We start from the raw sequence: 18,065 nt of genomic DNA, 5'->3' as shown, positions 1-18,065 counted from the left end.
ATATATATATATATATAGATGTATATGTATATACATAGGAATTACTTTTTATACTCCACATATGACTTGATATATAAAGCTGTAGTTTATTTATTCACCATAAATTTATTTTTTTCTACACAGTAACTTGTGTTATATTAACTTATATATCATGAAACACTTCCCATCATGTTGTACGTAAATACTTGTATTTTAGCTCTTCAGAGGTTCATGCGTCTGTCTTAAAGAGCATAGGAAAATACTGCCGAGAAAATGCAAAATCAAATGTGTAGCAGTGATTTTCTTTAAGTGGTTTGATGGAGGATGGTTAAGCTGTGCTTAAGAATGATTTACTCTGTTTATTCCATGGATCTGTGTTTAGCGTAAATCTGCAGGCGAACTTAAACGTTGATTATGTAGCCAAAATACACGTGATGGTGTCGCTACGTGTTAACATATGTGTTGCAGATACTGTCAAACACACGAACACAGTGTAAACACACTGGAATAAATATCCCACACTGGAACATTGCTATGGTCACGGACATTTGTTGAACATAACGTCTTCTTCCTTCCTGAATTCCCTCCGTCCGTCACCTCCCCTTCCGCATGCAGCGCTGGCGAGTCCAGTCTGCAGGTTCCTGGTCCCCAGCGCTGGCAGGTCTGCCCTGCCCACTGAGGGCTCCCACGCCCGGGGCACCCCTCCCTCCCTCTGCGGCCCCTAACCTCTTCGCTAGCTCCTTCCCTTCCTCTTGTAAATAGGCCAGGGTTTCTCCTATCTTAAATGCAAGGCAGAATCACTTCCTTAACTTCTCCCTCACCCGTCTTCTCTCTGACTCTGCCCAGCCTATGGCCCCTGCAGGGCTTCAGTGGCGCCCTCCAGGGCAGCACCCTGCTTGCCCCTCTGTTTGCACGACTAAGACCTGAGCCCAAGACATGGGTCCTCTGCCACGTGGGTTCCTTCTTTCCTGACCCCCCTTCCTTCCTGCCCTGCTGACTGCTCCTTCCTTTTCTCCCCCTGGATGGGCATCTCATCCATCCCAGCGGATCCCAACCGGCCCCTCCCTGCTCTGGGCTCCAGCTCCCTATCTTGGGTCTCCCCATTCACCCCCTGACCCCCACAGCTGCCATCCTCCCTGTGCCGAGCCCGCAGGACTCACTGTGAACTCAGCCCTCAGATGCATCATTCAAAATATATCAGCCCCGTGTGTGTCAGCCACGGCCCCATCCCACCCTGCTAAAAATAACCGCGTGGTTATCGTCGTGCTCGCCGTTATCCTGTGATGGCAACGGGAGCTTTTCTCAGTGCTTCAGCCCCCACGAGGGCCCTGTAGGACCCAGCCTGAGGGTCTGGACTGCACCTGCCCCTCAGCTGTGGGCTCAGGAGCGGAGCTGGGGAAGGTGGACTTCCCTCCCCACGATGCGCAGGAGGTGACTTCTGGGCAAAATTAAAGCGACACAACTCTCAACTTGAAGGCACTGGCACAGCAGCGCCTACAGGGGGTTCTCAGTCTCAACTGAGCTGGGGGTATTCATCCACCTTGACCATGGCATGTTTGGGTGGTTAGTCAAAAGTATCGGTTAACTTAGACTGGGCCGGGGGCGGGGGGGCGAGGGGCAGGGCGGGAAGCTCTGTCTAGTCCCAGGGCTTCTGGACATGCTCTCATGTAGCAGTCGTGACCAGCAACGGTGTCTCATATTTCCAGTTCCGGTTCCTTTCAAACGAATCAGGAGTTGATGGGCATTTGGGAGGCAATCTGAGTTAAAAGTCCTTCATGATTCTAGTGCCCTCATCTTTTACTGTTGTTGTGTCCACCTGATTCTCCAGCAACTTCTCAGCAGCTCCCTTGGGTCGATCCTATTCATAGACAGGACAGTTCTCTCTGCTCACATGTAAAAGGCATGCACCCACATGTTGAGTATGTAGTCACAACAGCAAGTCCCACGGGTTCACACAGGTCTGGGGGTAAATGGGCTCTGGGGACAGCTCCTGGGGGGACAGAAGGATCTCTGCTCCAGCCATGTTTGGAATCTATTCCACGTCTGATCCAGGCCATAAGCGTTATTAATACGATGGTTTCTGTGGCCGGGTCAGGCCCAGATCATTGCTGCACTTAGTCCTGACAGCAAGCAGAGGCAGAAGGTCCAAACGGAACCCCTCCCATGAAAATCGTCCTGCTTGTCATGCTTTTGCCTCTGTGGGTCTCAATTGGGACAGCACTTCCCTACTTCCAAGCTTGGGAAACTCTCAAATCTGAGGCAGGTAGAGCAGTGCTTGGAAGGAAATTTACAGCTATTAAATGCCCCTATTATTTATTAATAGGGGCATTAAAAATCTCAAAAAAACTTGATGACACTGGAAAAGGAAGGCCAAACCAAACCTAAGTCAAGCAGAAGGAAGGAAATAATAAAAATTAGAGTGGAGATAAATGAAATAGAGAACAGAAAATCAACAGAGAAAAATCAAGGAAACCAAAAGCTTGTTCTTTGAAAAGATCAACAGAATTGACAAACCTTTAGCTATATTGACCAAGAAAAGAGAAAAGACTCAAATAACTAAAATCAGAAATGAAAGAGGGGACATTACCACCGATTTTACAGAAATAAAAAGGATTATAAAGGAATATTATGGACAATTGTACACTAACAAATTGGATCACTGAGACGAAATGGAAACATTTCGAGAAACACATGAACAACCAAAACTGACACAAGAGGAATTAGACAATCTGATTAGACCTATAACAAGTGAAATGATTGAATTAGTAAAGAAAAAACTACCCACCAATAAAAGCCGAGATGGCTTCACTGATGAATTCTACCAAACATTTAAAGAATACTAGTTCTTTAGAACTCTTCTAAAATTTAGAAGATGAGAAAACACTTCTCAATTCATTTTATGAGCCTACATTCATAAAAAGTTTTACCCTGATTCCACACCAGACAAAGATATCACAAGAAAAGACAACTACAGAGCAAAATCTATGAATATGGACACAAAAATCCTCAACAAAATACTAGCAAACTAAGTCCAGCCACATATTGAAATAATCATTCACCATGACCAAGTGGGACTTATCTCAGGAATGCAAGGTTGTTTTAACACCCTAAAATCAATTAATGCAATAAACCATACTACTAAAATAAAAAAAACAAAAATCACATGATCATCTCAATAGACTCAGAAAAAGCATTTGATAATATCCAACACTCTTTCATGATAAAAACGCTCAACAGACTAGGAATAGAAGAAGGAAACCTCCTCAAGCTGACAGAAGGTATCTAGGAAAACACCACAGCTAATGTCATAGCTAATGGTGACAGTCTATATGCTTTCCCCCTAAGATCAGAAACAAGACAAGCATGTCTGCTCTCATGACTTCTCTTCAACACTGTAGCCAGGAAAATTAGGCAAGAAAAAGAAATAAAAGGCATTCAGATATAGGAAGAAGTAGAACTATATCTGTTTGAAGATGACATGATCTTATACGTAAAAAATTCTAATAATCCACTAAAAGACTATTAGAACTAATAAATGAGTACAACAACATTGCAGTATACAAGCTCAATATATAAAAATTAGTTGTATTTCTATATGCTTGCAATAAATAATCAAAAAATGAAATTAAGAAAATTTCACCCACAACAGTGTCAAGAATAAAATACTTCGTATATTTAACGAAAGAAATACAAAATTTATATTCTGAAAACTACAAAATCTTTTTGCAAGAAATTAAAGAAGATCTAAATAACTGGAAAACACGCCATGTTCATGTATCAGAAGACTTGACATTGTCAACATGGCCATACACCCTAAACTGACCTACAGGTTAAGCACAGCCCTTTTCAGAATCTCGGTGACTTCTTTGTAGAAACTGACAAGCTGATTTTAAAATTCATATGGCATTGCAAGGGTCACAGAATGGCCAGTGTTTTTATTGAAGTGATACAATACCTTTCCTCTTCTCTTCAAACCTACTTGTTATATTTCTGTTTCCAAAGGAAACTAATCTACTTTTTTGTTTACTTTTTGTTACAACTGTGAATTCATAATGTCCCAGGGTACTGGCCACTCTCTCAGACGATGTGTGACGGTCTGTGTCAACATCTGAAGTTCAAGAACACAGGTGCAGGTGAAGGATGGGCCAAATGGACAGCGTCCAGCACCAGAAGTCTGCGTCTGGTCATTCTTACCCTCCCCTGGCCAGGGAGGAGCTCTGGGGGAGGACATTCCTGGTGGACACTTCCCAGTGTAGAGAGGGAGACCTGGAAGGGATAATCTGAACTTCGTACGTTCTCACTGGCGTCTGTCAGTGTCTGCCCTGCCTGGATTTCACTCCTCAGGACACCTGGACCAGGTGTCTGTGTAGGTGTAGGGCAGGTACTGAGGGCCCTAGTGGGGACAGGGCCACAGCAGCCTGTCCCTTTGGTTTACGCTGCAACACTGCCGGCTGCCTCCTGCCTCACCCCCTTAAAATCATCTTTGGCTGCCGTCTGTCTTCCCAGGGGCTTCGCTGTTTCCAATGACCTTGAGATTCTCCTTCAGGAATCCACAGCCACCTTACTGGAGGTGCCTGCGGTGTTTCCGGGGCTCGTCTGATGTGCCTCTCAACCTGAACTTGTACAGAGGTCCCGAGTCGCGCCTAAACTGTCTTCTCCTGTTTGCTTCTTCAGTGGAAATGCTGCTTTAGGTGCTCAGACTTGCTGTCATTCCTGACGTTCTACGTCCACCTTCTCACCCTCACATCCAGTCCACGCCTTATATCTGCAAAATATGCGCTGACTGGGCCGCACCTCAGCCCCCCAGGGCAGCGCTGGTCTGATCCGCAGTCTCCAGGTTGAGGCCTCCCAGGCCTTGGCTTCTGTGGAGCCGCTGGACCAGCCTGTCACAGCTCAACAAGGTCAAACCCGTCTGCAGCCTCCCAGCCCCCCATTCACTCAGTACAAATGCCAGGGCTCTGGGGTCCCGACCTGCCCGCTCTCCGGCTGCAGCTCCATCTCCCCCCATCCACCCCCCTCCTCCTGCCTCGGACAGGGACACTGGGTGGCTCCCCGCTCAGGCTCCGGGGGCCCGCTCCCTCACTGCCCCCAGTTCCCTCTCAGCTAGGCCTTCCTTCACTAGCTTTTCCAAATTAAACAAAAACCCCAAAATATGTCTCCCCCCGCCAGCAACAACAACAACAAAAGAACATTCGCTGCAGGCTTTTTAATATTAAGAAGGGGACATACAGGTTCTCACGTCCGATGCTGAGAATGGTAAAGAGGTTATGATAAGTTTTACCCTGAGACAGACGTTGTGGGTCCATTAAAAAGACGCTGAGGTACACTAAAAAAGAAGAAAGTGAGACAGGCTGGGACCTGGGGCCGGGGACACTTTGCTGCAGTGCTTGCCCCTGCACAAACGTCTCCTCGAGCAACAGAATACGAAGAAACTGTAAGGGACGAAACATAACTGCACGCACGCGCGGTTGGGGGGCAAGTATGAACAATAAAATACAAAAAGGCCACAAACCAACCGCCCTTTCTGAGGTGCCGGGAGCAAAAGCAGGGGGCTGCACACGATCCCAGCACACAGCACCAGCAAGGGGGTGCGCACATCACCGAAGCCACCCCTCCGGCCCCACCCCGCCACCGGCCCCCACTCTCACCCCACTGAAGGGACCAGCTCCCCCGTGCCTTGGGGAGCGAGCAAGGGCACTGGTTACTTGTTCTCACTCGCTGTCCGGCCGCAGGGGCCCCAGCCTGAATTTCTCATCTGGCCTCTTATCAATTTCTATTACTTAAAAAAGAGTCCAGGGACCCACGTCGGTAACAAAGGGTAGGGAAAACAGAAGCAAGGACGCCGCTGGACGTTCCGCGCCCCCCTCTGTTTTCCCGCACACTCGTCTCCCACGGGCCGCGAGTCCCACTGGCTCGCCTCGTTTACTGTGTTTCTCTACAAGAGCAGCGATCCTGCGTGTTCTGTTCACTGCGTGCAGACCATGCCAGGACCAAAGCCGTAGACCGTACTGCTGGTGGAACGCGGGGCCAGGAGAGGAGGCCAGGCCACCCCCGAGGTTTGGGGGTACGGCTGGGCCGTGGAGACGAGCTGTGGGAATGGGAGCCTGAGATGCTCACGGGATCAGACACCCGCCTCCAACTTTGGAAGCAGATGCCTCCCCGGGCAGTGGGCCACCGCTCTGCCACACGGAAGCAGCCTACTTTTCTAAATAGAAAGGAATCCATTCATGTTCACTACGGAAGTTGTTGAGACCGTAACTATTTAGATATAAAATAAGGACGTTATCGACATTCACAGTGTAACCAGGTTACCGTTTTGGTGCCTTTCCGTTCGGTTTTGTGTGTATGTGTATGTGTGTGTGTATGTGTGTGTATGTGTGTGTGTATGTATATGTGTGTATGTGTGTGTATGTGTGTGTGTATGTGTGGGTATGTGTGTATGTGTGTGTGTGTATATGTGTGTATGTGTGTGTGTGTGTATGTGTGTGTGTATGTGTGTGTGTATGTGTGTGTGTATGTGTGTATGTGTGTGTGTGTATGTGTGTGTATGTGTGGGTGTGTGTATATGTGTGTGTATATGTGTGTGTATGTGTGGGTATGTGTGTGTGTATGTGTGTGTGTATATGTATGTGTGTGTATGTATGTGTGGGTATGTGTGTATGTGTGTGTATGTATATGTGTGTATGTGTGTGTGTATGTGTGTCTGTGTGTGTATGTATGTGTGTGTCTGTGTGTGTATGTGTATATGTATGTGTATGTGTGTATGTATATGTGTGTATGTGTGTGTGTCTGTGTGTGTCTGTGTGTGTGTGTATCTGTGTGTGTCTGTGTGTGTATGTGTATGTATGTGTGTGTATGTGTGTGTATGTATATGTGTGTGTGTGTGTATGTGTGTATGTGTGTGTATGTGTATATGTGTGTATGTGTGTGTATGTGTATGTGTGTGTATGTGTGTGGGTATGTGTGTGTATATGTGTGTGTGTGTATGTGTGGGTATGTGTATGTGTGTGTATGTATGTGTGTATGTGTGTATGTGTGTGTGTATGTGTGTGTATGTGTGGGTGTGTGTGTGTGTATGTGTATATGTGTGTATGTGTGTGTGTGTATATGTGTGTGTGTATGTGTGTGGGTATGTGTGTGTGTGTATGTGTGTGTGTATGTGTGTATGTGTGGGTATGTGTATGTGTATGTATGTGTGTATGTGTGTGTATATGTGTGTATGTGTGTGTGTATGTGTGTGTATGTGTGTATGTGTGTGTATATGTGTGTGTATATGTGTGTGTGTGTGTGTGTGTATGTGTGTGCACAACATAATTGCATTTTGCTTTCTTTATCCCACCACGAGCATCTTTCTGTATTATTACCATCAAACACATTTTAGTGGGGCATAATATTCCTTTCTATGGATGTATTTCAGTTTAATATCCTCGTGCTCTCTGGGCACATCCCCTATTGTGCCTTTAGGATACGTTTCTGGAGAGGAACGGTTGGTTCGAGGACTTTTGAACACATAAGAAAATGGCCTTGGACAAGTTGCCTTATCACTGAAGCCCCGTTTCAGTACCCACGATTGGTAATTTTCCAGTGCATTTATTTGCTAGCTGAACCCTGGTAAGGGGTTGCCATAGCAACAGCATGGCCTTGGCCCTGGTGAGTGGGGAGCCCAGATCACTCATTTCTTTGTGCCCTTGGGGGGTGGTGGCTGAGGACTCATGGTACTTGGGGCTGGTGAACCTGGTGGGGGGCTGGTGAACCTGGGAGGACCGTCCAGAACTGGAGGCTTACTGCAGACGTGACGGGTGCCAGCAAGGCCACAGGCTGGCTCCTTGGGTTCTCTTGCCAGAGATGGAAGCAGGGCAAGTTCCGACTATAGTCGGAACATCACCGCCCTCTGGGTTATTTCGTAACACAAAACCCGGAACCGGTCACTAACAAGGGGAAGGGGATTTCTTTATGGTAAAAACTTTATTTACTATTTATAAATACATTGCAAGACGAACTTTTCAAAAATACCTTTTTTTTTCTCAAAAACTTAATTAAAAAAATAAAGGAAAGCCAATAGGTAGGCAGAACATCTTGAGATCCCTTTGTGTTCTCCAGGAGGGCTGTGTGCAGCGTGCATCCAACCAGAGGCTGCAGGGGGGCGGCCGAGGGCCCCTCCTCACTCTCCTGCCGGACCTGGAGGGTGGCCTCCGGGAGAGCGGCTGCGCCCTGTGCACGGGCCCCCTCCCTCCGTCGTGGCCGTGTTTATGTTCTCTAGCATTGCTTACAATTCGTCTAGGATTATCTAGTATAGGTGCTATCATATCTGGACGATGACGTATACACTGTGAACAGTCATGAAGAGGGTATTCTCTCTGCGTGTACGTGTGACTTAGAAAGAAAAGAAGGAAGTCTAAGTGAAGCAAAGCATGGGGGATTCTCTGTGTTCTCCCAGTGTCCTTGACCGGCTCCCCAACAAGCCATTCGTCCTCCAGGTTAGATAGAATCATTATGTTTTACATTGTGCCAAGGAGGACAAAAGGGGAGGGATGAAAATAAACCTCTTTTGTCTTTAAGGAGCTTATCCTCAAGCATACACTTGCTCTTGAATTGTTGAGTGGGAAAACGCTATTTTCTGCAGTCATTGGAGAACCAGGCTATTATCTGTGATGCCCCTGGCTGTCACCCTGCCCCCCTGCCCCATGGGGCCTCAGCAAAGCCTGTGTCTTCAGGAAGCTGCCTGACAAAGAAGGGTCAGAAATCCCCACCTTTGTAGGTTCCCAGAGTTCCCTAGAACATTCTTGGTCATTATTATTATTATTTTTTTGTGCAAGATTCCATCTTATTCTCTCCACTAGTTTCCAAGCAGTGCAGGTCCCTTGAAGATATAAAATATCTTCTTGGTCCAGGGACCCCGGCCCTTGCTTCAAAGATGTAGCTCCAGGTGGGTGCGTCGTGATGTGCAGGCATCAGAGGGCAGGGCGTTCCTCTTCTCGATGAGGCCTTGTCTCATCTTACATGTGGGGACGAAGCGCGCGTCTACATAAGCAACACTGTCGCTAAGGCATGAAGTGGAGGGTTGGCTGCGTCGGCAAACACGTGGGGAGGGTTCCAGGTTGGTGTGAGCTACGGCCACGCCGTGCTTGAGCTTACAGGTATTTTTATAGGAAGCAACAAGAAGAATCAAACTGCATTTCACTGACTACTGGAAAGTGGAAAGATGCCAAGTTCACCGTTTGGAAGAAAACTAGGCATTTCAAACATCTCTTTCTAAACTTTGGTTTAAAAAAAAAAAAAATCAATTCACCACAAAAAGAAATTGAAATCGAGGCTGTAGCCAGCTGCTAATCATGTCCTTGGCAGTCTTTTGTGCAAAATAAGGCATATTTGAGCTCCACATGAACTAAAACAGAAAGAAAAAGGAATGTATTGAAATAATTCCCCCCAAATCAAAAGGGCTCGGTGCCCACGCTGGGATCACAGGCATGATACCCAGGCAATTGGCAGGGTGGAGGCTCATTCCACACTTTTTAACAAAGCAGAGAACACCACGAGACACCCACGGTGTTCACTAACGTAATCACCCTAAAATTATAATTATTTTCTCCAACTTGCGAGGTGACAGAACTTATCACTAAAAATGACAGCTTCTTCTGTTTACTTAAATTTGCCTTGAGACGATGAAATATATTTATCTTTTTCCCCCCAATAGCTCTCTCATGTATGAAAAAAGATTTTTAAATATGATTTCATTCTTCCACGTGATGGTCTGAAATTTCATTTTCACGTTAGATTTAAATAAACTTTATTAACATGCTATTAATCATAGACTCCCAGAATAGCCATAATGTATTTTACTGGGAAGAAAAAGCCACGTCTTTTAGAAACACATTCCTTTAACAAGTTCTTCTGGATGAAAACAGTTTACATGTGAAGATAAATGAACCATCAGGCTCACGGGGGAAAAGCTTAACTTTGGAAATCTTACGTTGTGTATGAATGTTTAAGTGTTCTAAGTTCTTTAAAAATGAGGCAATGCTATATTTAAAATGGATAACCAACAAGGACCTACTGTAGAGCACGGGGAACTCTGCTCAATATTACGTAACAACCTAACTGGGAAAAGAATTTGAAAAAGAACAGATACATGTATATGTTTAACTGAATCACTCTGTTGTACCCCTGAAACTAACACAACATTGGTAATCAACGATACACTAATGTAAAATAAAAAGTTAAAAAAAAAATGAGGCTAAGTATCTCTAAGACAAGCTGGCCACAGACCCTCTTTTCTGCTCTGGTTTGGGCGGGTTGAGGGCTCTGTCTCGTGTGGGTCTGTCCTCCAGGCCAGTGCCGCTTCTGGGTCGCCAGCCCCTGGGATCTATAGATGCCCCTCCCACCAGGCTGGGTCCTGCGCCCCCTCGGATCCCACCAGTGCCCAGGGCTTACGTGGCCGCAGTCTACTTGCTCTCCATGCTGTAGCAGTGCACGTCCCCTTTCCCCTTCACGTCGAAGCCCGGGAGGGGCTGCCCGTACTTATCCACGCACCAGCAGAAGCCCCGCTTCCTGCCTTTGGAAGGGCGGCACTGTGGGCAAAGCACAAATGATCCAGTGAGTCCCGGGGAGGCCCCGCCAAGCGGGTCCTGACGACGGGGGCAGGTGGTCAGCACCCAGGATGGTTTCCCAGCACGGCCTCTGCTATGCTGCGGAAGGCCTTGTGTGCACAGTGTGTGTCTGGGGGCATGTTGGGCTGGTATGAGTGCCCCAAGAAAGCAGGGGTCCTGGTGGTTCTGTGTCCCTCAGGGTCTCGCTGGGGTGGACATTGGCCCCTGTTGGTCCTACAGGTCTACCTGCTGAATGGGGGCAATGATAATGTCCCATCTGCCCTGTGCTTGTCACATTTGGGTTTTTCAGAGCACACCCCAAGCTGTGTATACGGGTACCTTCTCAGGGTGAGTTTGCTGAATAAGTACCGATAGAGATATATGAAAAGGCAAAGAGACCAGTGGCCACTGAACAGGATGGGGCCCTCTAATCGAGGCCACTCCCACCAACACTCTGAACATGGCCCTGTGTTCTGTGACTAATTCCGTAGATGCTGAGGTAGGAGTCATCCAATTAGAAAGTCCATTGAGATGCTCCCATAGAGTGATCTGAAATCTACAGAGGTACACTCAGTATGCCTTAAAATAACAATGTATCTGATCCTTTACAGCTGGTCACCACCAGGAAGGCACGGGTGTGGAAGGGACCAACATGGGACCTCAGGGTAAGCCTCCTGCCACAGCACCTCACGTCAGGCTTCTCGGAAATTCTCTACAATAGTTAATAAAAACATCCCTCCACGGTGCAGTGCTAACGTGTCTGGGTCCCTCTATGGCTAGTAAAAGGCTCCAGGGAGGCCTCGTGTTGCTCTGTGGGCCGGGAGGCAGAAGCGGACGGCGGGAAGATACCAGGATTTAGGGATTTAGGGGAAGCCCCTCAGAGGTCTTGGATGTGGCAGGGACCGCAAGCAACGGCGGCAGCCAGAGCACTTGGGTGGAGGGCTGGTCTCTCCTCCGCATAAGCGGATGGTGGGAGAGAAAGGAGCTGTGCAGACCGTGCTCACCTGCTTTTTCTTGTAGAAGCCCTTCTTGTCGCAGTTGGGAATGTGGATACCCCTGGGGCTGAGCATATTCAGGAACTTGAGATGGTTCAGCGTGTCCTCCATTTCCCGGCGGCAGGGCCCCTGGGGAGAAAACTCAGGTTACCTGGGAACTCCCTGTCTGACACAACCCTCTAACGCCCAGGGAACCGGCCACGTGCCCCTGAGCGTCTCTGCCCGACTTAGCTGTCACCGTTCCCACGCAGCTGCCAACCAGGGCTCCCTGTCTCTCTTCTGACTCCGCAGAGCGAGGCACAGAACTGGGACAGGGACCCACAGGCCAGGACACTCAGAGGCCACGTGAACAGCTCTTGTGAGAACACCTCTCTGCCCTGCAGGGGCCTGGAGATTCTCAGGAGATCTCTGCCATAGGGGAGGGTCAATATACACTGATTCTCAGGAGATCTCTGCCATAGGGGAGGGTCAATATACACTGATTCTCAGGAGATCTCTGCCATAGGGGAGGGTCAATATACACTGATTCTCAGGAGATCTCTGCCGTAGGGAAGGGTCAACAGCCCTTCTGTAAGGATGGGCTCTTGGCTGCTTGCTCAAGCAGCAGGACCACCGGAATAACTGTCGGGGCTCTTGAGTAAAGAGCAACCCTGTGATCTCCAGATGCCCAGGCCGGGCAGCCCCACCCTCAACGGCAAAAGGAAAAGCGCTCACGTATTCCGTCTCACGCTTGGACTCGGACGAGAAGTTCTGCGTGTCTGTGCTCTGAGACTCATAGTCGACCTTGTAGCGCTGGCTGTCCTTGGCGTGTCCTTTCTTGATGACGTCCATCTTGGTGTGGATGGGGTGGAATTTGGAGTCGGGCACCCTGTGTGTGCTGGTCAGGGCCTGGTTCTCTGTGCTCCCCACGCTGTGGCCTTCCTCTGACTCACTGCCATTTCCTTGAAAGACACAAGGGAGACACAGGCTTGAGGGTCATTGACATTTAACGACGGAATCTTACCATTTTGACCAAGTCCGAACCAAATGGAAATGTGATTCAACAATTCCAAGTTTAGAAAAACACCTTGATAAAGTATTATTCCATAATACTAGTGGTGAATGGTACTCCCTTGGTCTCAAGAAGGCACCTCTTAAAAATAAAATCTGACACGTGCTATTACAAAGTAGGGGCCGCTGAAAAAAAATGCTTTTCATGCTCTCAGCTTTCAAGTACCTCTCATCCTCCACCAGGAGGGGGCAGACCCGAGCCAGGGAAGGCTCCGAGGCCCACTCAGAAATCCCTCAGGGATGCCCCAGTGCAGGCCTCCCCCGTGTGGACTTGTGGACAAGCACATCCTCTGCCCCACCCGGCCCTACTGAATCAGAAGCGCTGGGGCGATGGCAGAAACCTGGGAGTCAGCAAGCCCCAGGGATTCTGATTCCAGCCCGTCCTGAGTGCCACCAGGCAAAGCGCTCAGATGGGGAAACTGAATTCTCCACAAAGCGCCTTTGCCTCAGGCCCCTGGACTCGTGAGGCATGTCTGGTAGTGTTTCATAGGTCTCGCTGTCACGTCTCTCACTGTCCGTGCAGGGTCTGCACAGACCCTGCGGATCCTGGGGCACTATCCTGGGTGAGTCCTTCCTTCCTTGTCTGCCATAGGAGCAAATGGGATAAGGACATCACCAAACAAGGCTTAACAATCCTTTGTGCCAAAGAGCTTCACTCTGAAAAGGAAGCCACTTCTGCACATCTCTGACTGTAATCAAACTAATGAAGACATACTTGCTATTGATATTGGAATGTCCACAGCGTCACTGGGATTTGAAGTATGGAAGGAGAATGCTCTCTGTTCCTTTTCCAGGATGAACTTGGGCCGGCTAAGGGAGAAGGGCCAGTGGGGAGCCCCTTCCTCTTGCCTGGTTCTATGCAGCCAGGTAACTGTCATAGGATGCCTCCCCCTCCCAGGTGGGGCTCAGTTCGCTATCTGATACCGCATCTACTACACCTGGGGTGCCAAGCGCACTGCTCCAGCTGACCCGTTCTCTACCCTCCCGAGAACTGGCCCATCAAGGTGGCAGCCTGCTCACCTGCCTGGAAGCCTGCCAAGGCCTCTGGCTCTAGGCTCCGAGGAGCAAATGTCTAGCTCTGGCTTGGAGAATGCTTCTGGAGGGTTGAGAAGGGCTGAAAGATACTCTGCTTTTGTTGCAGAAGCCCTGCTCTCTCCTGGAGGCATCTCGGGCAGGTGCGCTCACAGGGGTGTTTGGGGGAAGTCCTCGTTCTCTCTGGGTTTCGATCACCCGGGAAAAGAAACAGTTCCATGAGGAGAAGTTGCAAAGTTCCCAAGGGCTCTGGTGTTTGGGGAAGCACAAATTTATCCAGCCCACAGCCGACAGAGTAAGTTTTTAATTGGTAGAATTTGGTTTCAATTTCCTTTCATCTTAGTTTTATTTATTTATTTTTTCCACGGAAGTACTGGGGCAAAGGGGATGCTAAGAATATGTAAATGAATATATTTGCATTTCTTTTCCAAGAACTCTGAGTAATTTCTTAAACTTCCTTGGTTTCTTTCTAATGCCTGCTGAGAGAGGAAAAGAAAACCGTTCCATTTAAACCACAATTTTCTTAAACTTTTGACTGTTATTTAAATGTACCCCCCCAAGTGGATTTTAGAAGTCACTTAGATCTTTCCGTAATTTTATAATAAACCCCATCAACCTATACTATGGAGCTACTACGACAGTAATCTTAATTCCCATTAAAGTCTAGTCAAAAGTTACAACATCTATAAAAACTTCTGAGAGACAAATGCATCCAGCAATTCTAACCAGTCTACTGGAGCCAGTGTGTGTTTCAGGCAGTTGTAATTTTACCTTTCCACGAGGCCTGAAAGGAAATAGCCTCACCTGGGAGTGGAAATCTGCAGGTAAGGAAATTATAAGGGGATTTCCATCCTTCTAGCCCCAGATGGGGGCTAGCCCACGGTGGCCTGTCCAGCTGGTGGCTGGAGGTGAGGGCTTTATCTCCTAGCCTTCAGCAACGCGGTAAGTTCATTCACATACCTGAGTGAGGCTGGCTAAGCGTGCTTGAAATTTAGAGGAACACCTGCCAACTCCAGAGTCATTTCTTTCTGAACGTCAGGTTGTCCGACCCGGTTCCCACCTCGCTGCTTCTGGGACACCCCCGGGCCTGAAACTGCTTTGCAAACCGTAAGTCTGTGTAATTCAGTATTTTTAAAGCCAGCTACCATTTCCCTCGACGTGCCTGACCACCTTCCCCGTCCAAATCCGCCCTGGCCCATTCCCTGCGCCCCCGGCCCCGCAAGCATCCTCGGCATGGACACGCTCGCTCTTCGTTCGTGGGAAACAGAAGTCGCGGTACGGAATTGGGCCGCACAGTACACGCCCACGTTTCGGCGCGGCGCCGGCATGAATGGTTTGAGAATCTCCTCCGTCCAGGAACTCTCCATTGACCGTTAACCTCGGCATCCGCTCCCTCCCTGCCCAGGAAATCTATAACCCATTTTCGCCGAAAGCGCTTTACAATTTACAAGAACTCTGCACTCAAAGAACGGAGCGAGTAGAGGGCCGGTTGCGGAGGGTCCCCCAGGCGAGCGCCCTCGCCTCGCGGGGCTTCAGCTTCCCCAGTTACAACCCTTGCGGTGAGAACAGCAGCGAAGTCTCCACAGAGGTACCACCTTTGGCCTTGGCCGAGGGGTGCGCTTCGGCGGCGCACCTGGCGTGGGTAGCTCACCTGGCGCGGGCGTTGCAGGCAGCAGGTAGGCGCGCAGGCGGCTGGCGGCGCTGGCGTTGGCGCAGATCCCGCGGCCGTCCAGCAGCGCTTGTAGCGGGCGCGGCTCGCCGGGCGGCGGCTGGCAGCGGAGGCCGGAGCCGCAGCGCTCGGTGTAGACGCCGCAAGGCTGACCCTCGCGCAGCGCGCACGTCAGGCAGCAGCCACAGCCCGGCTCGCGCACAAGCTCGGCGCACGGGGGCGCAGGGGGAGGCGGCGCGCACTGGGCCAGGGCACGCGCGTCGCACGGCTCGCAGCGCACCACTGGGCCGGTGCCCGCAGCGCCCGCGCCGGCCCGTGCCGCTGGCGGCCCGTGGAGAAATGCCAGCGCGGTCAGAGCCGCAGTCCAGAGCGCGGGGCGCGCCCTCAGCATGGCACCCGCCGCGGGGACCCGATGCTGGGCTGGCCGGGGGACGCGGGGACGGGGCGACGGCGAGCGGCGCGAGGATGTGGGAGCGTGGCAGGAAGGGTCCAATCCTCAGTGCGGAGCCGCTGCGCTAGCATCTGGGCGGCCTGGGTGCGCCAGCCACTATATAGAAGCCGGGTGGCCGAGGACACGCCCCGGAACGGCGCGCCGTCTGCGGGGAGGGGGGCGGGGGCGGGCCGGCGCGGACCCGGATCCCCGGGCCCGCGCCTCGCCCTGTGCGGCCTGGCCGAGTGCGGGGGCGCGTAGCGCGCGGCCGTCCGCGCACCTGCTTCGCTCGCTCATGCCCGGCGCCCCCCCACACCCCCCCACCCCGGAACCCCTCGGTTCCCGGGAACTCGGCAGCACCACCACCCCGCCGTCGCAGGTGCCTACGGCCACCCAAGCGCTTCGGCCACCCAGGCATCTCCGGCGCCCCAGGCCACCCCAGCGCCCCCGACCTTGGCCACCCCGTTGCAGCCGCCCTTCTCCCTCTGTGCCCCAGGTTGAGGTCGCTCCGTGGCGAGATGGTGTCAGGGAAACTGGTGAGCGCAGCTCTTCACCGTGTGTACTTGGCAAAGCTTTGCAAAATTTAATTCCTTGGGTCGGGGGATGAATTTCTGAATGAGGATACCCGATTCGCATCGGGGTCTCGGGGAGCCAAGGACTCGGGGTTTCATCATTAGCACCTACCTCCCCCCCACAAATGCGCGTCTGCAGGTGCGCACGTGGTTTTCGTCCTTTCCACGTAACTTCTCAAAGAGGTGAGAGCTTACACTTGCTGTCTGTACGCCAGTACTTGGTTAGCAAAGTGGGCCGGCGGCGAATGGGTCCTTAGCAAGGCTTGTCAGAGATTTGACAAGACGCCTGTTCTTGTTTTAGGCATTGTTTTCAAATAGAGCTTACATTCACAGCAAAAGAATATAAAAAACAATAAAGCCAGCACTGCTGAAGCGTGATTAATAACCTAACAAAAGAATATAAAAAACAATAAAGCCAGCACTGCTGAAGCGTGATTAATAACCTAAGTCCTTAAAATTGGTGATTTTCACTATCATTTTTTCAGGTCACTTTGTATTCCTGTACTAAGTTTCCTGCGGTGCGTTGAAGTGGAGACTTTGCACTGAGGGGGAAGTCCGAGAGCACAATTGCGCCGGGAGGTCTCGGTGAATCTGGTGGGCCGGCTCCGTGCGGATCTTTTCAACTGTGTCTGCGCACCCCTTCCCTAGGTGACCAACAGAGGACGCCAGTGGTCCAGGATTGAATTTGGAATTACACTTTCAAGGCTCTTACAAAGGGCGTGTGGATCAGCAGTGGGAAGTGGCGAGACCACCGCGTGAGCGGACTTTCCTGGACGCTGTAGAAAACGGATACTTGCCCTAGGAGGAGGATCGGTGTCTAGGAGGACCCTTTTGTAGTTTGCAGTAGAAACAGCAAATCAGGACCTCCTTGCATTCCCTCCTCCACCCCGGGCAGAGCTCTATGCAGCCGTGGGTGAAGTTAACATGGTCCCTACTCTGTATGTGTATGTGTGTATATATATATGTATACATCACCATACAGCGCCTCCTTTTAGTAAATTGGGAAAGCCAATTTACTCATAGCAAATAAATAATAGTACTAACTGAGGCTTTACAAAGGAGAACAGATAAAAGGCAAACAGAGAGGGTCTTGTCTCCCCCGGCCCGCAAAGGCACAGCCCCTCATGTCCCTGTCACGCCCCACCTCCTTCTCCAGCACTCAGGCTAGCTTGCCCTGTTTACTGTGAACTGTGCCATAAACATCGCTGTCTATTCCCTTTCTCCTGTACCACTCCTTGTACCTGTATGTTATCTGCTTTGATAGCCAAGAACAGGGTCTCCAATTTCATTGGAAAATTGAAACAAAACATGTGTTCCTCCTTAATAGCTGACCATGGAGAACTTGACTCTGATATTCCAGCCGGTTTCTGTATCAGAAGGTTCTTGGGGTGGCAGGTCCGCCTCTGTTTAGCACAGTGTTATACCCGGGGCTGAGCTGGTCTTTGGTCAGTGTGACATTTTTTATCAGCATTGTCTATTTTATTTTATTTTTGGCTGCCTTGGGTCTTTGTTGATGCACACGGGCTTTTCTCTGGTTGCGGCGAGTAGCGGGGGCTACTCTTCGTTGCGGTGCGCAGGCTTCTCATTGTGGTGGCTTCTCTTTTTGGGAGCACGGGCTCTAGGTGGGCGGGCTTCAGTAGTTGTGGCACACGGACTCAGCAGTTGTGGCTCACGGGCTCTAGAGCGCAGGCTCAGTAGTTGTGGCGCACGGGCTTAGTTGCACCGCGGCATGTGGGATCTTCCCGGACCAGG

The 18,065-nt window shown here is 50.2% G+C and overlaps 1 protein-coding gene across 2 annotated transcripts; it reads right to left on the bottom strand.

Moving 5' to 3' along the window:
- Positions 1–7,925: 7,925 nt before the first annotated feature.
- Positions 7,926–15,835, bottom strand: IGFBP3 (insulin like growth factor binding protein 3). Of its 2 annotated transcripts, XM_065884318.1 has the most exons (5): positions 15,294–15,835; positions 12,275–12,501; positions 11,570–11,689; positions 10,411–10,547; positions 7,926–9,364 (listed from the first exon to the last, which is right to left on the bottom strand). In XM_065884318.1, exons 1-4 carry the CDS (start codon positions 15,700–15,702, stop codon positions 10,422–10,424), a joined length of 882 nt encoding a protein of 293 aa, XP_065740390.1. In that variant the 5' UTR covers positions 15,703–15,835; the 3' UTR covers positions 7,926–9,364; positions 10,411–10,421. The 2 variants fall into 2 exon arrangements, with proteins under 2 accessions (XP_065740390.1, XP_065740389.1); XM_065884317.1 differs by lacking the exon at positions 7,926–9,364 and having other exon boundaries at positions 10,422–10,547; positions 15,276–15,702.
- Between the last annotated feature and the right edge of the window lie 2,230 nt (positions 15,836–18,065).

Source organism: Phocoena phocoena, chromosome 9, assembly GCF_963924675.1.
Source record: "Phocoena phocoena chromosome 9, mPhoPho1.1, whole genome shotgun sequence".
Lineage (NCBI taxonomy): Eukaryota > Metazoa > Chordata > Mammalia > Artiodactyla > Phocoenidae > Phocoena > Phocoena phocoena.
The sequence above is the reverse complement of the archived record's forward strand: the minus strand, read 5'-3'. Positions and strand labels throughout refer to the sequence as shown.